This window comes from Camelina sativa, chromosome 10 (assembly GCF_030686135.1).
Source record: "Camelina sativa cultivar CO46 ecotype springtype chromosome 10, ASM3068613v1".
In the NCBI taxonomy this organism is placed as follows: domain Eukaryota; kingdom Viridiplantae; phylum Streptophyta; class Magnoliopsida; order Brassicales; family Brassicaceae; genus Camelina; species Camelina sativa.
The window spans coordinates 13,162,297-13,180,329 of NC_141889.1; the positions used below are offsets into that span (position 1 = coordinate 13,162,297).

At 35.2% G+C, this 18,033-nt stretch overlaps 5 protein-coding genes across 5 annotated transcripts; 2 read left to right on the plus strand and 3 right to left on the minus strand.

Moving 5' to 3' along the window:
• The first annotated feature begins 851 nt into the window (after window positions 1-851).
• LOC104720367 (indole-3-acetic acid-amido synthetase GH3.17-like) lies at window positions 852-3,735 on the plus strand. Its single transcript, XM_010438282.2, has 4 exons — window positions 852-1,211; window positions 1,769-1,870; window positions 1,962-2,785; window positions 2,979-3,735. The coding sequence occupies exons 1-4, from the start codon at window positions 916-918 to the stop codon at window positions 3,548-3,550; spliced, it is 1,794 nt and encodes a 597-aa protein (XP_010436584.1). The 5' UTR covers window positions 852-915; the 3' UTR covers window positions 3,551-3,735.
• Window positions 3,736-3,818: 83 nt separating this feature from the next.
• On the minus strand, window positions 3,819-5,538 carry LOC104720368 (putative F-box/LRR-repeat protein At4g15060). Its single transcript, XM_087470769.1, is given in 6 exon segments — window positions 3,819-4,117; window positions 4,119-4,250; window positions 4,337-4,477; window positions 4,579-5,426; window positions 5,429-5,499; window positions 5,501-5,538. Coding segments are annotated over 6 exon segments (1,392 nt in total). The 3' UTR covers window positions 3,819-3,955.
• Window positions 5,539-6,373: 835 nt separating this feature from the next.
• Window positions 6,374-8,542, minus strand: LOC104718889 (putative F-box/LRR-repeat protein At4g15060). Its single transcript, XM_019230729.2, has 4 exons — window positions 8,382-8,542; window positions 7,077-8,063; window positions 6,854-6,994; window positions 6,374-6,781 (listed from the first exon to the last, which is right to left on the minus strand). Exons 2-4 carry the CDS (start codon window positions 7,839-7,841, stop codon window positions 6,509-6,511), a joined length of 1,179 nt encoding a protein of 392 aa, XP_019086274.2. The 5' UTR covers window positions 7,842-8,063; window positions 8,382-8,542; the 3' UTR covers window positions 6,374-6,508.
• An 819-nt stretch (window positions 8,543-9,361) lies between these two features.
• On the plus strand, window positions 9,362-11,403 carry LOC104718888 (protein neprosin-like). The gene is made up of 7 exons (XM_010436708.2): window positions 9,362-9,647; window positions 9,731-9,817; window positions 9,923-10,153; window positions 10,242-10,394; window positions 10,532-10,585; window positions 10,692-10,835; window positions 10,966-11,403. The coding sequence occupies exons 1-7, from the start codon at window positions 9,462-9,464 to the stop codon at window positions 11,323-11,325; spliced, it is 1,215 nt and encodes a 404-aa protein (XP_010435010.1). The 5' UTR covers window positions 9,362-9,461; the 3' UTR covers window positions 11,326-11,403.
• A 2,497-nt stretch (window positions 11,404-13,900) lies between these two features.
• LOC104720369 (putative F-box/LRR-repeat protein At4g15060) lies at window positions 13,901-15,603 on the minus strand. Its single transcript, XM_019230730.2, has 3 exons — window positions 14,648-15,603; window positions 14,420-14,560; window positions 13,901-14,308 (listed from the first exon to the last, which is right to left on the minus strand). The coding sequence occupies exons 1-3, from the start codon at window positions 15,575-15,577 to the stop codon at window positions 14,015-14,017; spliced, it is 1,365 nt and encodes a 454-aa protein (XP_019086275.2). The 5' UTR covers window positions 15,578-15,603; the 3' UTR covers window positions 13,901-14,014.
• Window positions 15,604-18,033: the final 2,430 nt, after the last annotated feature.

Below are 18,033 nucleotides of genomic sequence, written 5' to 3' on the forward strand. Positions count from 1 at the left end.
TGCTTAACTCTCTTATACTCTTATTTCATAACCACTACATACTATACGTTATAAATTGTAAATAAATTTGGTCCAATTCACAAATGGTTTTTTTTTTCAGCAAAATTCACAAGTGGTTTTGTCGGACATAATTAATTAACTATTCGAACCCATAATTTTTAATTATCATATTTTATTAATTATTGGCATATAAATTATTTTGAACAATTTTATATTTATCTATAAGTTTTTTTTTTTTTTTAAAAGTTAAAATTTGTTTTCTCTATTAGTAAAAATCCTTTTTTTTTTCTGTCACTCATTCCTTTAGAAAGCCAACTGAGAGATCCACAGTGATACGGTAGACAGCCCGTAAAAAAAACATTACCAGAAATGTTCATATATTTTCTAATAATATTAAGAAGATATAATATATTTATTTTACAAGACTTTTTATTTAATAATTTCGAATAATGCATAAATAGTTTTTTTTCAAATGTAGTTTTAAAATAATATAACTGTTTGTATGCATTTAGGATTTTTGAGATTTATTTTTTCGTTGGTCTATAATTGACTATTATATATCATGTATTTACGATTCTTTGAGATTTTATTTCCATTTTTTACAGTTGACTAGAAGATGGAAAACATGGAATATAGTTTGAACTTGGAAATAAGAAATTTTATGCTCTTCTGTCAACAAATATTTTCTACGCCAAAATATTTACTTTCTATACTACACCAGTCAAAATCTATTTTTGTGTTAATAGTTTACAATTTTTTTTGCTTGTAGCAATTATTTCACCATTTCACAAAAATCTTACCCACCACTTTATTATTTAATCCCCCTTGCCTCCCTCTATTCGTAAAATACAACCAAAACCAACCCTCAAGAACATAGAAGAAGTGATTTTCTCACTCAACAAACAAACAACAGTAATGATTCCAAGTTACGATCCAACCAATACAGAGGCTGGTCTAAAGCTTCTCGAAGATCTAACCACTAATGCAGATACAATCCAACAAGAAGTTCTCCACCAAATACTCTCTCGAAACTGTAGAACCGAGTATCTCAAGTCGTTTCTTGATGGAGAATCTGATAAGAATCAAGAAAGCTTCAAGAACAAAGTCCCGGTGGTGAATTACGAGGACATGAAGCCTTTCATCCAACGAATCTCTGATGGAGAATCATCTGACATCCTCTCTTCTCAACCCATCGTTGAGCTCCTCACTAGGTAACACATTTTGTGTATATCAAAATATATAATGATCTATATAAAAAACTCAACAAAACTATCTTATAATTTGTCATCTCCAAATCAATTCTTGAAGCTGTCTTCCTTTTCTTCGTATTACCACATGGTTTTAAAATAATAACTTTTAAAAACATTTATTCTCATTTATAACCTATCTTTTGTTGACGAGATGTTTAAACTAATAACCTATATGGTTTTTTATCTATTTTTTTTAATTAAAACGTTCAATAAATAATTATTTTAATTTTAACATGTAATACCAAAACTTAAGAAGTATTAGTTTTGTGCATTCTGTAAGTTTACAATGTAACACAACTACTACGGTATTACCTATATTGATTTGTATTTTTTACATCATATTTCGTATACAAATATAAATCTAAAATATTTCTGAAAAGAGTGAAATAAACCAGGTTACATTTCTTTATTCCCCGGATGGCTTTGCACGTCCTTGTATATTATCAAACTCGCAAGTTCTTGAATTATTGGGGTTGCATTTAGTAATTCTTGGATAAATAATTACATATATGATGCAGCTCGGGTACTTCTGGTGGCAAACCGAAATTGATGCCTTCTACGGCTGAAGAATTGGACAGGAAGACGTTTTTCTACAACATGCTTGTCCCCGTCATGAATAAGTAAGTCTAATAATATCTTGTTGATTCACATCTCAATTAAGAAGAATTAAAAAGGGAATGAGATTAACAGTGTTATATATGGGTTTCTTAGGTATGTGAATGGACTAGATGAAGGCAAAGGAATGTATCTTCTGTTCATAAAACCAGAGATCAAGACTCCTTCAGGTCTAAAGGCTCGTCCTGTGTTGACAAGTTACTACAAAAGTCAACAATTCAAGAACAGGCCTTTCAACAAGTACAATGTTATCACCAGTCCTAATGAGACCATTCTTTGTGAAGACAGCAAGCAAAGCATGTACTGTCAGCTTCTCTGCGGCTTAGTCCAGCGATCTCATGTCCTAAGACTCGGTGCTATCTTCGCCTCTGCCTTTCTCCGAGCCGTCAAGTTCTTGGAGAATAATTTCCCTCAGCTCTGTGCCGACATCAGGACTGGTACTGTCGCGAGCTGGATCACTGACTCAACATGTCGTGATTCAGTTCTGTCCATCCTTAATGGTCCGAATCCCGAGTTGGCTGATGAGGTTGAGGCTTTGTGCTCTGCTAAGTCATGGGAAGGAATCTTGAGAAGGATATGGCCTAAGACCAAATACATAGAGGTGATTGTTACTGGCTCAATGGCTCAATACATTCCGACACTCGAGTTTTATAGTGGAGGTATGCCTTTGGTTTCAGTAATGTATGCTTCCTCTGAGTGTTTCTTTGGTATCAACATTAATCCACTGTGTAAGCCATCTGATGTCTCCTACACACTCCTTCCTAACATGGCTTACTTTGAGTTCTTGCCCGTCGATGAAAAATCACATGTAGAGATTCACTCTGGATCATATGATACTCTTAAGGACGAAGATCGTATTGTCGATCTTGTTAATGTTGAAACCGGACGATACTATGAACTCGTCATCACCACGTTCGCAGGTCAGTTCTCTCTTGAAATTGACACGAGTAACATGTTTACCATACAAAAAAAAAATGTTATGTTCTGTAAACTGTTTGAAGAAATTTGAATCAGTTCAGTTTAGTTTGGTTTTTATCTGTCCAATTTATATTCTTTGACCTAGTGAGGGAAACGTGTAACACAAGAGTTCTTTGGGCTCTTTTCTCTAAACAGGTTTATACAGATACAAAGTAGGAGATATCCTAAAGGTGACCGGTTTCCACAACAAGGCGCCTCAGTTCAGTTTCGTGGAGCGAAGAAACGTTGTCTTAAGCATCGACACAGACAAATCTAGCGAAGAAGATTTAATGAAGGCAGTGGCACAAGCCAAGCCCTCAAGCTTCTTGCTCACTGAGTACACGAGCTATGCGGACACGACATCAATCCCAGGGCATTACGTGCTCTTCTGGGAGCTGAAGCCACTTCACGATAACGACCCACCAAAGCTAAACGAGAAGATGATGGAGGATTGTTGCTCTGAGGTGGAGGATAGTTTGGATTACGTGTACAGAAGATGCAGGAACAAAGACAAATCAATAGGTCCATTGGAGATAAGAGTGGTGAGTTTGGGTACTTTTGATTCGTTAATGGACTTTAGTATCTCTCAAGGATCTTCAGTGAATCAGTATAAGACTCCAAGATGTGTGAAATCTGGAGGAGCTCTTCAGATTCTCGACTCCAGAGTTATTGGGAAGTTCTTCAGCAAAAGAGTTCCTCAATGGGAACAACTTGGTTTAGATTCTTAGCTTTACTATCTTCCTCCCCTCTACTAAGTGGATTTATCCATTCCTAATGACCATGGTTGCTTTTGCGTTAATTTATTTTTATTTTAAGAGGGTGTGAGAATCCTCTAATGCAACTTCTAATAAGAGTTCTCATAGTCATGTGAGATTATGCATGAAGAATACAATTTAGACTTTATCGTAGCAAACTTTTATTTGGGTGAAAATGCAAGTAAGAGACCAAAGTTATGTTGTTTTCTTGATGTGTTACATCCTTGGTCACAAAAATGGCTTTCTCGAAACCAAGAATTTTTACTAAATTCGAAAATCTAAAAAATTAAGAAGAAACTTCAAAACCAATCCACAAAACCAATGTTAAGATCATCAATATTCATATAAATGCAAGTGAGAATCCTATATTAGATATCTTCACTCAAGCACGAGTTGGCAGGTTGCTGAACTTAGAAAAGAATGTAACAACTCCTGGATCATCATCTTACATTTATCCTCTGTCTCTGGAGTAGACTGAGACAAGACTGCCGCAGTCTCTAAGCAACAAGCATTTCTCAAAATGTATTTAACCACATCTACGTACCTCTTTCTGCGATCCATGTATCCCTTTCCACTTGAAAGTTTCGAGACTCGACCTCATGCATTCAGGAACAGGATTCAATTCATTCTCCAAGGAAACCAGTGGTGGATCCACACAAGTATCTTTATGATCCTGAGATCAAACATGAGAGTTTGGCTTGAAGCTTAGTTGCATTAAACTAAACCAAATGAAAAAGGACTATATCGAAAAATACTTACATCATTCAGACAAATCTCTAGCTCTCGTAAACTAGGAGATTTCTCGAGTAACCGGGCAAGTAACTTCGACCAATTTGTATCACATGGACAGAGCTTCAAATTGTTAAGCTGGTTGAAGACAATACCGTCACAATTTAAAGCCTGTACAAGATGGAAAACGAATAAACAAAGGTTAATGAATAGCCAGGTTAATTAAATTAGTGTTCTAAAATGAGAACTATAGATGGATGTAAACAAATTACCTCTTCCGCGTTGAGTGATCTTATGCATAACGAAAGCCGCTTGACGGATGTGATGGATCTAATAAAGTTGTTGGTATCAGGGTATCTAGATTCGATATCAGCATCATCTAACTTAGACATATCTTTAAAATCGTAGGAGTAGCTAAGATCAACTTCACTTTCACAATCATAGTGTGTAAGTAATTTGAAATACTTCAAAGAAGGAGTGTTTATGACAAGCTCATTCAAATCAACAACATATTTTGCTATCTTTAGGGCTAGTCTCTGCAAGGACGGCATGGTTACGTTCAGTGGTACTAAATCCTCCGGATAGTCGGGCAAGTCCATTGAAACTCGTTCGAGAACAATATCCTCAAGAACAGGGCAACTGGAAAGAAGTCGCTGAAGAGACTTGTCATTTAAGTAAGTCACACGTCGAAGGAGCAAAGTTTTCAAAGAGGGAAGATAAGCTATACGAGGAACATCCACGAATATTTCGTCTATCAGTTTCAAGACCACTAGCGATTCGCAGGTATACAAACTACTCGGCAGTTTAGCAGGACGGCACATAGTACAATGAAGGTTGAAACTTAACTCACGGACCCAGCGAGAAACTGCAATTACAACCCACAGTTTGATATCCTTAGACTTAATTGATCCAAAGCTATTGGTCAAGTTGAGACGAAAGGTTTCTATGACGGGAGCTTTATGTACTGGCATATTTAAATTAATAAATGCCCTTAAACTCAAATTTTCAGAGGGTGAGAGATTGGTATACTCGTACTCAAGCTTAGGCAAAAACATCCAAAGAAACTCCCATCTCTTTGACAAAATACTCGTGCTTACAGCGGCTCTTGTTGGAAGAAAAATAGTACCTTCAATAGCAGTTCATCAGGTAACTGACTGATCCTGTCGTCCATCTCTTCACAATTTCCAAGATCTTTTGTTGATTTTTAACCAAGATGCTTTTATCATTGACATAAACACAACCTTGTGGAAGAACAGCCACAAAGAAGCAGCGAAACCGTAGAAAACCTAATATTTGTAGCTTAGGGTTAATGATGAACAGGCTTTACTAGGGCCGGGCTCTAACATATCTAATTATCTAGGTCTTGGGGGCAGACAACAATTCTTTAGTCCTTTAGTTAGTTAATTATTTTAATTAAATGGAATTTGTTTTATAAGAAACTTTGGGTTTGAAATTAAAAAAAAAAAATGTGGAAGCTGTTGTGAGATTGTTTTGTAAAGAATCCATCATAAAAATAGTATAAGTATACCATTCTTTAGTAAACTTTTGTAATACGGATATATAGGATTATCCATTTTAAAGTTGTCTATGAAATTTGTTTCAGTTTAAATGTTACATATAAGTATATTGATTTTTTTCGTGAATGTCTCTGAATGAGATTATATATTCCATAATAAAAATATATAATGATGACGTAATATATATGACCAAAAAATAAAAACCAATCATCGTACCCCTTAGGAAGAAATAATTGGTCAGAGAGCCAATGGAAAAAATGATATTACAAGCCACATTTATTCAGATGTATAAAATCTGGAGGAGCTCTTCCAATTCTTGATTCCAGAGTTATTGGGAAAGGTTCTTGAGCAAACAAGATTTTTCAATGGGAACAACGTAACTTAGTTCAGATTCTTAATTAGCTTTACGATCTTTCTTTATTTATTTTTTTCTTAAACTATAAAGTAAAGCTGCACTGGGCACCGATTAAATTGTATTTGTTTACAAAGGTTGTAAGAGGGTACTGTAAGAAATATAGCTCAAAGTCATGTAAGAGATACAAAAACAACATGATCAAATAACTTTATTTTTGTCTAGATAAAATTCATTATGCAAAGGTTGTCTAGATAAAACAACAAGATCATGAAAGTTCATCAAAAGATCATCAAAGTTCATATAAACGAAAACAGGCACTGATAAAAATCCTCACTCAAATTTACATACGAATTGGCATGCTGTTGAACTAAAAGTGATTGGAATCTCCTGGACAGTCACCTCTGGAGCATTCTCAAACACGATTGTCGCAGTCTTTAAGCGAGAAGCATATTTAAAGATATATTTCAACAGATGACTCGCTTTCTCCGTCGCAATCATCTTTGTCCACTTGAAAGTTTCAAGAGTCGATAACAAACATTTAGGAACACAATTTAGTTCATTCTCCCAGCTAACCCATGGATTGAAAAGACTCATTTCATGATCCTGAGATCAAACATGAGAGCTTAGCTTAAACATTAATTGAAAAGTAAATTAAACCAATTGAAAATGACTTACAGCATGCTGATAGATCTCCATCTCTTGTAAATTAGGAGAGTCGTTGAGTAACCGGGCAAGTAATTTTGACCAATTTGAATCACATTGACACAACTTCAGATGTTTACGATGATTGAAGACAATACCCGCACGATATAACGCCTACACACGACGACAAGTGATTCAAAATTAAGAAAACCTGGTTTAGTGTCTAAAATGATATTGATATGAAAATGTTTATTACCTCTTGGGCATCGACTCTTATGCATAATGTAAGACGCTTAACATATGTGATGGATGAAACAAACTTGTCCAAACCAAGGTTTACGGAATCAATATAAACCTCCTCCAGGTTGGGCATAGTGTTAGAATCAAAGGAGTAATTATCATCCTCACTAGCACCGTCATCAATAATTTTGAAATACTTCAAAGAAGGAGTTCTTACCAAAAGCTCACGAAAATGATTAGTTCTTAATATCTCAACAGTTAGTCTCTGTAAGGAGGGGACAATTACCTTCCATGTTCCAAGATAGTCAAATTCACTTCGTTCCAACACCAGATCTTCAAGAACAGGGCAACTGGAAAGGAGTTTCGTAAGAGAATTCTCATATGAGTAAGTCACACGTCGAAGGAACAAAGTTTTCAAGAAGGGGAGACATGCCATGCGAGGAACATCGATGTGAACATCGTCATTCAGGTTCAAGATCACTAGTGATTTGGAAATATACAAACTACTAGGCAATCTAGCAGGATGCCTCATAACAGAATCTGAATGAAATACTCTGAAGGCAAGACTTAACTCACGGATACATTGAGAAACTGCAAATGCAACCCATAGTTCAATAGCTTGAGGCTCAAATGTTTGAACTGGTCCATTGAACTTGAGACGCAAGTTTTCAATGACTGGAGCCTTATGAAGTGGCAAATTCAGATTTATAAAACGCTTAAACCTCTCTTGCTCAGCAGGAGAATAATCGGAGCAATCATACTCAAGCTTAGACAACCACATCCAAAGAAACTCCCATCGCTTGGATAAAATACTCGTGCTAACCGCAGTTTTAGTTGAGAGAAGCAGCAATATCTTCAAGAGTAATTCATCAGGCAACCCACTAATCTTGTCCTTATCTTCAGAATCTTGACATTTCTCTTTTTTTTCTCATCGTTGATTCTCTTGTCATTTCTCTTGTCAATGACTTAAGCGCCCTCTTGCAATACCAATATTGGGGTCTCTCTGAGTAAGTAACAAAGAAGAACATAAGATAACCGAGGAAATCATAAATTGTCATAGGTTGGGAGTTGAAATAATACATATAAGGACTAGGCCGACAAACATGGTTGTCCTCTTAATTCCTTAAAATTATTGTAAATGTTCACTCAATATTTGATACCATATTTATGTAAAATCTTGAACAAACATATATCCAACAAAGCCTTTTATGTTCCATATATACAAGCGTATTCAAAATCAAACCAAAAATTTCATGTGTGACAAATTTAATGTCACACCCATTTCTCCGATTATGTAAAAATCCTAATTGTATCAACTTACCTCATGTTCTCAAGGAAAATGGAGTATTGAACTGAGTCTTGATATAGAATCGGATTTTATCTCTGCTTCTTAATTATGAACTCTTTAGAAACTCCGCCTACCCTCTTCTATCCATTAAAATCGCCTTTTTTTTTCTCTCTCTCTCAACAGGTATCATGTCTTATCTTCAAACCCTAGCAGTATCTAAATACCCTTTAAAAATTTCCAAACGACGTCATTTCAAGAAAAACCAAAAACGGCGTCGTCCTATTTTATAAAATAATTTTCATTTAGGTATTCAATAACAGTTTGACTTATTTAAATACGGTTAAAGTATGTAAACCAAAATCTAACATTGTCAAACAAAAATGTTATGAATCTTTGGGTAGTCTTTCACGGTATATGGCCAAATTTAAAGTACCATCTTAATTTATAGCATGTACAAATTCCATGCTATTATAATTTGCTATTAATGCCCACTTTTTTTTATATAATGTCTGGATTGTCTATGAGGCTGGGGTTTAAACGTTTCATGTTACTTTCTTCTCTATACACATGGAAAAGTGCTGGGCTGGGGCTGTTATAATTACAATGCATTTGAGATAGATTGTGAGAAATTAGTCGTTATGGTAAAATCTCTCCAACCTCCTTGACATTTTTTGTTTTGTTTTGTTCTTCCTTTCCATCTTTCTCCTTATCTAAAATAGTAAAATGTCTTATCCTTGTAATATAAAAGCAGAAGTGACTTTTGTATACTATTTACTTTCTGTTTGAGCTACCAATTATGGAGTTTTATTCTAATTAATGTGTTGTTGCCAATATATATATATATATATATATATATATATGTGTGTTCATCGATTAATATGTTAACATATAAGTCTTTATCAAATGTATTATATGTTGACTGTTGAATTCATTTCATTATATGTCAACTGAATAATATTTCATTATAAATGTCATTAATATATTAATATATGTCAAAAATACTGGTCTGAAAAATTGTAAGAACAAAATATTTTATTCTGTATTTAATCCCTTCTCTTTCGTCGTTCAAAATTATTCAACACCTTTATCTGATCTCTCTTTCGTTCTATCTGAATGTTGAAAAAAATGGGAATGATAGGTCCTGTGATATGGGTGTTCTTATTTGGTTGCATCATTTATCACATAATTGTAAGTGATAAAAATGGTTTCGTTGAAGCCAAGAGATTTTCTAAATTTGAAGATTTAGAAATCGAGAATAGAATAAAGGCTATGAACAAACCCGCAGTCAAGATCATCAAGGTTTTTTTTATATCTTTACAATCTTACTTTTGTTCCCTCGATACTATACAATTAAGATATATATATATGCCTGTAAAAAATAGACTATAGATGGAGAAAGCTATGGGTGTGTGGATTTCTATAAGCAACCAGCATTTGATCACCCTTCTATGAAAAATCATAGATACACGGTAATTTCAGATAAACTCTATAGATATATATTTGTTTATTAATTCTTGTAAAATGAAAACACAAAAAAATACAATAATATGTCTGTGGTGTTCGACATGTCTTAGATGCGTCCAATATGGAAAGGAATTATGAGAAAACAAAATACAAGCGATGCTGAATTTGGTTATTTATGGGAGAATGGTGTGGGTTGTCCTGTTGGTACGGTCCCTATACAAAGAGTCACCAAAGAGGATATTTTGAGATTAGACTCATATGGCGATAATCATAAACCCTGTGGCTCTTGGAACACGACCAGTTATGATCCTAATAGTCCTCTTCATTTTGACCAACATCATGTAAGTTGATTATTTTAATTAAAAAAGACAAGAATATCATATAACCTTTTGATATATTTATAATGATCAAATTCTTGGTTGGGATTAGTTTGCCGTAGCTCGGACGAAGAACATAGGAAGGAGGTTCCATGGAGCAACAATGGAGCTTTGTATAACCGCGCCTAAGGTTAAGCCGACCCAATACAGTGCTACTCGAATTCACGTTCAGATCGGAAGGGATTTCATCCAAGCCGGTTTGACTGTAAGTCAAGACTTAGTTTATTTATTTTGCACTGAGCTGAGCTCAATTTACTTTATTTATATTTATATATTTATAATCATGAATTATACGTTGTTTAATATAATTTTGAATAACACAAATAGTATTCACTAATTCAGGTAAATCCAGTATTGTACAAGGACCACCAACCTCGGACTTTCGTCTATACATATGTAAATCATTCAATGAAAAAATTCTCTTACAAATTTATCATTATGATTTTTGGATATATGTATGAAATAATTTGACTAATTATAATAATATATAATCATGGTATAGGCACATGGAAAATCATGTTACAATAGCAACTGCAACACTGGGGTGTTAGTCCTTCGTCGAGACTTTCCATTTGGTATGGCATTGAAGCCAGTGTCTATTCGTGGTGCTAATACGAGTTATTATGGAAGCTTCCGTCTAGTCATGGTTTTCCTCTTTCTTAGTACTGAGCATTTTTTTGCCTTTCTTTTAATTTCTTTGGAGTGCGGCTAACCATTCGAAAGTTCGACAAACATCATTGTAATGTCAAAAATAACCTATTATTTTCTGGTAACAGGACCAAAAATATGAAAATTGGTGGTTTCAATTTGGTAATAATGCTGTAGAAATTGGACTTTGGCCGTGGTATAGGTTTAATCAAAGCTTCGGAAATTTGGTCGAGTGGGGTGGAGAAGTGTACAGCGCATTTCTGCCCAGTCCTCAAATGGGATACGGATATTTTCCTGTTGAGGCAGTACGTTACGATGCATATATCCAAAATATATCTGTACTCGACCGTGATTATAACACAGACCACAATGTGATGGATCTCGAAGACTTTTCGGATAACACTCAAGGCTATAAAGTGATAGACACCCGAAATCCTAAACATCGTGGCGGTCATATAATCTTTTATGGTGGTCCAGGAAATATTTGAAAATGATTAGATCTTTATAGTATGAAAGTTAAAATTACATTGACTTAATTTTACAATAAAAATACCGCCTTCTACAAATTACTTTTAAACATGCTCTTCTAAATACTATATATATACGTGCACAAGACATAGTTAAGGAAATCTACATAGACCAAATTAATCAAGTAATTTTTTGTGAATCAAATGAAAATAAAGAATTTATGATTTATGCCATGTACAGTGCAATTAATTGTAAGTTTTTTTTTGTGCAAACAAGAACTTCATTACTTAAAGCCTCGAGAGAGGAAGGTTCATACAATCAAAGGTTAAAGGACAACAAGAGGGATACAAATAATGGTTACATGAGTTTTCCAAAGTGATAAAGTTTGGAGAATCTTTTGAGACCATCGTGGAATCGACCATGAAGAAAAACTTCGCGAATTCCTTGACCAACTTGTGATCATAGCCGCCATGGGCAAGGTATGCGACCGGGCTTTTAGAAAGGTGCTCCATGAGGGAGACGAGGACTAGGGTGCAAACCAACACGAAAAGGAGCATAAGCAGAAAACCAAAGATCTTTATACTTGTGGGCTCATAACTCTTGGCATCAAATGAAGCTACATTCGGGAAGCGTAAGTAATAGGTACAAAGTCGTAACATAGCAGGTGGATCCTCCCTCTCATGAAGCCAAAGGCCATGGAGGTTAAGGAGTTCCACACAAAGCTTGTAGTCAGTTGCACTTTGGCATAGAGAAAGCAGTCCGAACTTATATCCTTTTGGCAGTTTTGGTACAGATGGTTATGGGGGTTTCAACAAGGGTGTAGTGACATATATAGGGGCAACAGAGTAACATAGCTGGTGTGTCATCCCTCACATGAAGCCAATGGCCATGGAGGTTAAGGAATTCCACACAAATCTTGTAGTCTGAGTTACCAAGACATCGAAGAGCAAACCCTAGATTCAAAGGGGGATCAATAGGATTTGGGGGTTTACAAATAAGGTTCTCAGAACCTGAATTTTGTATGTTCTACAAAATTAAGAATATGTATTCTACATTTTTCTACATTCTACATCAATTCAGAATATATTTGTCACGTTTTACCCTGTATACTAAAAGAATTAAAAGATATATCATAGATATTTTAGAATCTATAATCTGTAAAACTTAGAATACCATAGAAATAGAAGGAAAATAAATTAAATAAGGAAAGTGAATATTTTTTGAATAATCTTAATATATGGTTATGATTCTGTATTTATTGTTTAGATATGTTCTAATATATTTTAAAATGTGTATTCTAAAATCTTTAGAAGAAAGACAAATACAGAAAAATCGATTTGCTCATAAATTAACCTAACGTGATCGATTTTTTTCCCTCTAAATTCCCTTTATAATAAAACGGAAGTACTCAACATTGATTTGTAGACTATATAATTTTAATAAGTTGGTTACAAATACACCACCATTGAGACTGGAAACATCTGGTTTTCTTTAACCGGATCAAACCGGTTATCACCACCATCGAGTCAGTTGATGTCGTGTTAAGTAATTCTGATGAGCTTTTGAACGACCGGCGAGGGAATCAAATTGAATGTTTGCTTTAAATTACATGAATTTTAGATTATAACTTCTTCACCCGATAACAACTTCTTCAGATTTACATACATTTAAAATTCAGACTTTGATTTTGTAGAGAACCTAAATCAAACTGAAAATTTGATTGTGAAGAAAGACAAATACAGAAAAACGATTTGCTCATAAATTAACCTAACGTGATCGATTTTTTCCCTCTAAATCCCCTTTATAATAAAACGGAAGTACTCAACATTGATTTGTAGACTATATAATTTTAATAAGTTGGTTACAAATACACCACCATTGAGACTGGAAACATCTGGTTTTCTTTAACCGGATCAAACCGGTTATCACCACCATCGAGTCTGTTGATGTCGTGTTAAGTAATTCTGATGAGCTTTTGAACGACCGGCGAGGGAATCAAATTGAATGTTTGCTTTAAATTTACATGAATTTTAGATTATAACTTCTTCACCCGATAACAACTTCTTCAGATTTACATACATTTAAAATTCAGACTTTGATTTTGTAGAGAACCTAAATCAAACTGAAAATTTGATTGCGAAGAAAGACAAATACAAAAAAATCGATTTGCTCATAAATTAACCTAACGTGATCGATTTTTTCCCTCTAAATTCTCTTTATATTAAAACGGAAGTACTCAACATTGATTTGTAGACTATATAATTTTAATAAGTTGGTTACAAGTACACCACCATCGAGACTGGAAACATCTGGTTTTCTTTAACCGGATCAAACCGGTTATTACCACTACGAGTCTACGAAGCTCGGACATTTCCATGATTTCCTCAATCGGAATAACTTTTTAGTAATATTAAAAATAAATGTACACTGCACACCGATTAATTTGTGTTTATTTACAAAGGTTGTAAGAGTGTGTGAGAATCTATCAATGGATGTATCAATAAGGGTTATATAGCTAGATCAAAATCGTGTAAGAGATTCAAAAATAGCATGACCTATTTTTTTTTTTTTTGGTTAATTAAAATACCGTGCATGGAGCATAAATTTCAAGTTGACCCAAAAAAAAAAAGAACAAACTTCACTCTACTGTTGCCAACCTTTACTTTCGATGAAAGTAGAAGTGAGAGACCAATTGCTTTGGTCACATAATTATAACTCATAACAATTGAGTTGGCATGTTGTTGAACCTCTAGGAGAGAGTAACAAATCCTGGATCATCATCTCAACTGGAACTTGTCTCTCTGGAGCGTCCAAAAACAAGATTGTCGCAGTCTTCAAGCAACAAGCATTTCTCAAGATATATTTCATCAGATGTCTCTCTTTCTCCGTCCCAAACATCCTTGTCCACTTGAAAGTTTCAAGACTCGATAACAAACATTTGGGAACACAATTTAGTTCATCCTCCCAGGGAAGCATTGGATGGAAATAACCCTCTTCATGACCCTGAGATTTTTTTAAAAAGAGAACGTTAATCGAAGTAAATTAAAGCATAAGAAAATGACTTTAAACGAACAAACTTACATTCGTTAAAAAAAAAAAAAAGGACAAACATACATCATGCAGATAGACCTCCAGCTCTTGTAAATTTGGAGAATCTTTGAGTAACTGGGCAAGTAACTTTGACCAATCATAATCACATTGACACAACTTTAGATGTTTAAGATTATTGAAGACAATACCCTCACGATATAACGCCTGCACACGAGGGCAAAGGATTCATGCAACATTAAGAAAACCTGGTTTGGTGTCCTAAAATGAGATTGAAATGAAAACATATATTACCTCAAGGGGATTGGCTCCTACGCATAATGAAAGCCGCTTAACAAATGTGATTGATGTAACAAACTTGTCAAAACCAAGGTATACCGAATCAATTTCCACTTCCTCCAGCTTGGGCATAGTGTTAGAAGAGAAGGAGTAACTACCATTCTCACTATAATCCTCAGTAACTTTGAAATACTTCAAAGAAGGAGTTCTTAAGACAAGCTCACGAAAATCATTTGTTCTTGATATCTCAACAGTTAGTCTCTGTAAGGACGGGACATTTAACTTCCATGTTTCAAAATAGTCAAATTCACTTCGTTCCAACACTAGATCTTCGAGAACAGGGCAACTGGAAAGGAGTTTCGTAAGAGAATTCTCATCTGAGTAAGTCACATGTCGAAGGAGCAAAGTTTTCAAGAAGGGGAGACATGCCATGCGAGGAACATCGATGAGAACATCATCATTCAGGTTCAAGATCACTAGCGATTTGCAGATATACAAAATACTGGGCAATCTAGGAGGCTGGCTCATAAAATAAACTGAATGAATTACTCTGACGGCAAGACTTAACTCACGGATACAGTGAGAAACTGCAAATGCAACCCATAGTTCGATAGCTTGAGGCTCAAATGTTGGTACTGGTCCATTGAACTTGAGACGCAAGCTTTCTATAATTGGAGCTTTATGAAATGGCAAATTCAGATTTATAAAACGCTTTAACCTCTCTTGCTCAGCAGCGGAACAATCAGAGCAATCGTACTCAAGCTTAGGCAACCACATCCAAAGAAACTCCCATCGCTTGGATAAAATACTCGTGCTAACTGCAGTTTTAGTTGGGAGAAGCAGTAGTATCTTCAAGAGTAATTCATCAGGCAACCCACTAATCTTATCCTTATCTTCAGAATCTTGACATTTATCTTTTCTTCTCATCGTTGATTCTCTTGCCATTTCTGTTGTCAATGACTTAAGCGCTGTCTTAATTGCAATACCAAAGAAGAACATAAGATACAAAGAAGAACATAAGATACAAAGAAGAACATAAGATGTTTGACAAAAAAAAAAAAAAGAAGAACATAAGATAACCGAAGAAAATCTTAAAATATAATTGGTTCGGAGTTGGTATGATATATCTAAGGCCTAGGCCGACAAACATGCTTGTCCTCTTAATTTAATTTTCATGAATGTCAATTCCTTAAATTTAATCGTAAATGTTCACTCAATACTTGATACCATATTTATGTAAAATCTTTAACAAACATATATCCAACAAAGCCTTTTATGTTCCATATGTAACCAATTTAATGTCACCCATTTCTCCGATTATGTAAAAATCGTAATTGTATCAACTTACCTCATGTTCTCGACGGAAAAAGGAGCATCAAACTGTGTTTTGATTTAGAATCGGATTTAATTTCGCTTGGTTCTAAATTATGAATTCTGCAGAAACTCCGCCGTCGTCTACCCTCTGATATCCATTGAAATCGCCTCTTTTCTCTCTCTCTTTAAAAATATGTATCTTGTTTTATTTTCAAACCCTAGGAGTATCTAAATATCCTTTAAATATATTCAAACGACATCATTTCGAGAAGAACAAAAACGACATCGCCCTGTTTAATAAAATAATTTCCGTTTAAGCATTCAATAACAGTTTGACTTACTTAAATACAGTCAATATATGTAAACAAAAAGCTAACACTATCAAACAAAAATGTTATGATTTTTTGGGTAGTCCTTCATGGTATATTGCCAAAATTATAGTATCATGGCATTTTTAAATTCCATGCTGTTATAAGTTACTATCAGTTCCCACCTTTTTTTTTGTTATAATGTCCTGATTGTTTATGAGGCTGAGGTTTAAAGTTACCTGAATTGAAGAGTGTGCTTATCTGTAACATCCGCGAATCGGAATCCTGGTTTGGGATGTGCATCGGTCGATGTTGGAGGAGCATCGGTTGATGCAGGTTCAGTTTTCTGCGTTTTGAGTTAAGTTAAACGCTACATTTTGGGAAAAGGGAAAAGGAAAACCCTTCAATCGATTCTTTTGTCTCATTAGTCAACTTTAGCTGCTTTTGAGAGAAGCGAAAGAGAGGAAAAGAGTTCTAAGTGTTCTTATTGAGTTTTTGGTAGATTGGAGCCGTTTTTGTAGAAATCTATAGCTGAGATCGTGTAGGAGCTTCCTGGGAGCGTGTTCTTGCTTGTTTGAGGTCCAGAATCTTCTGGGCAAAGATAAGTGCATGACCATGTGTAACGCCCGCGAACCAATTTCTAGAATTTTGGTTAGGGTGTCGATCGACACCACTTGTGGTGTCGGTCGACACTGTTTGTTGACGGTTCGATTGGTTCGATTGTAATCGTCCGGTTTGCGTGGTTGGTTTAGGGGAAGCCCTAAACTCGAGTTTAAAAGGGGAACTCGACTTATTTCGTCCTTTTAGCCGTTTTTTGACAGAGAAGCAGAGAGAAAAAGGAGAAAACGTTTTTGAAACAGATTTATGAGATCCTTTTCTATTCTAGAGAGAGCTATTGCTATGGAGTGAAGATGTTGTGCTAGGAACAAAGGAGAAGGCTTCTAAGTGTTGGATTCGCCGTTGTCGAGTGAGAATCTTCTTGCAAAAGAGGTGAGTGCTTGACCATGGCTGATCTAAGCCTGAGATCTCTGTTGTTTCGGCTGTTTCTTTGTGTTTGTGGTGTTTTGCTTGTGTGGGGTTGGTTGTTTTCATGTTCCCATAGGTTCCTGAGAAGTTTGGAAGAGTTTGGGACGCTTTGGAAAGGAGGTTCGTCGTTCGGCTTCGTGCAGATCGTGTCTGCAAAGGCGGTGTCTATCGACACCATGTTGGTTGAGTGTCGGTCGACACTGACTTGTTGTTGGTCAACACCAGTGACACGTTGGCGTCGGTCGACACTGGCCTAGTGTAGGTCGACACCAGACTTAACCGAGTCTTGTTTTCCTGGTTTGTTGTATTGTTTGTGTTTTGGTTGTTGGCTTTAATAATAGAATCTTAGTTGCTTGTGTGTATAGCCCAGTAGATGGGAGGTCGGCCTCACTGATTATTAAATACTCATGCATCTCAATTTGTGTTTGCGGTGCACGTAAAGGCAAAGAGTGAACGTGGCATCAAGGCGATGAGGAGGAGGATGATCTAGGGTCTCATTTGTGTGTTTTTGGTTATTTATGGTTATGTGTTGGAACCTTGGTTAGAGATATGTTAGGTTGATGGATAGAATGGTTAGGAATGTTATTGTATTAATGATATGTTGGTTTGGTATTATTTTTGTATGTTTCCGCTGTGCATATTGATGAGTTGTGGTTGGGTTGGTTTAATTAAGTAGTATGTGATGCTTAATTATATATTGTTTTTTTAATTAAAAAAAACGGGTCTGAACGTTTCAATTTGGTATCAGAGCGT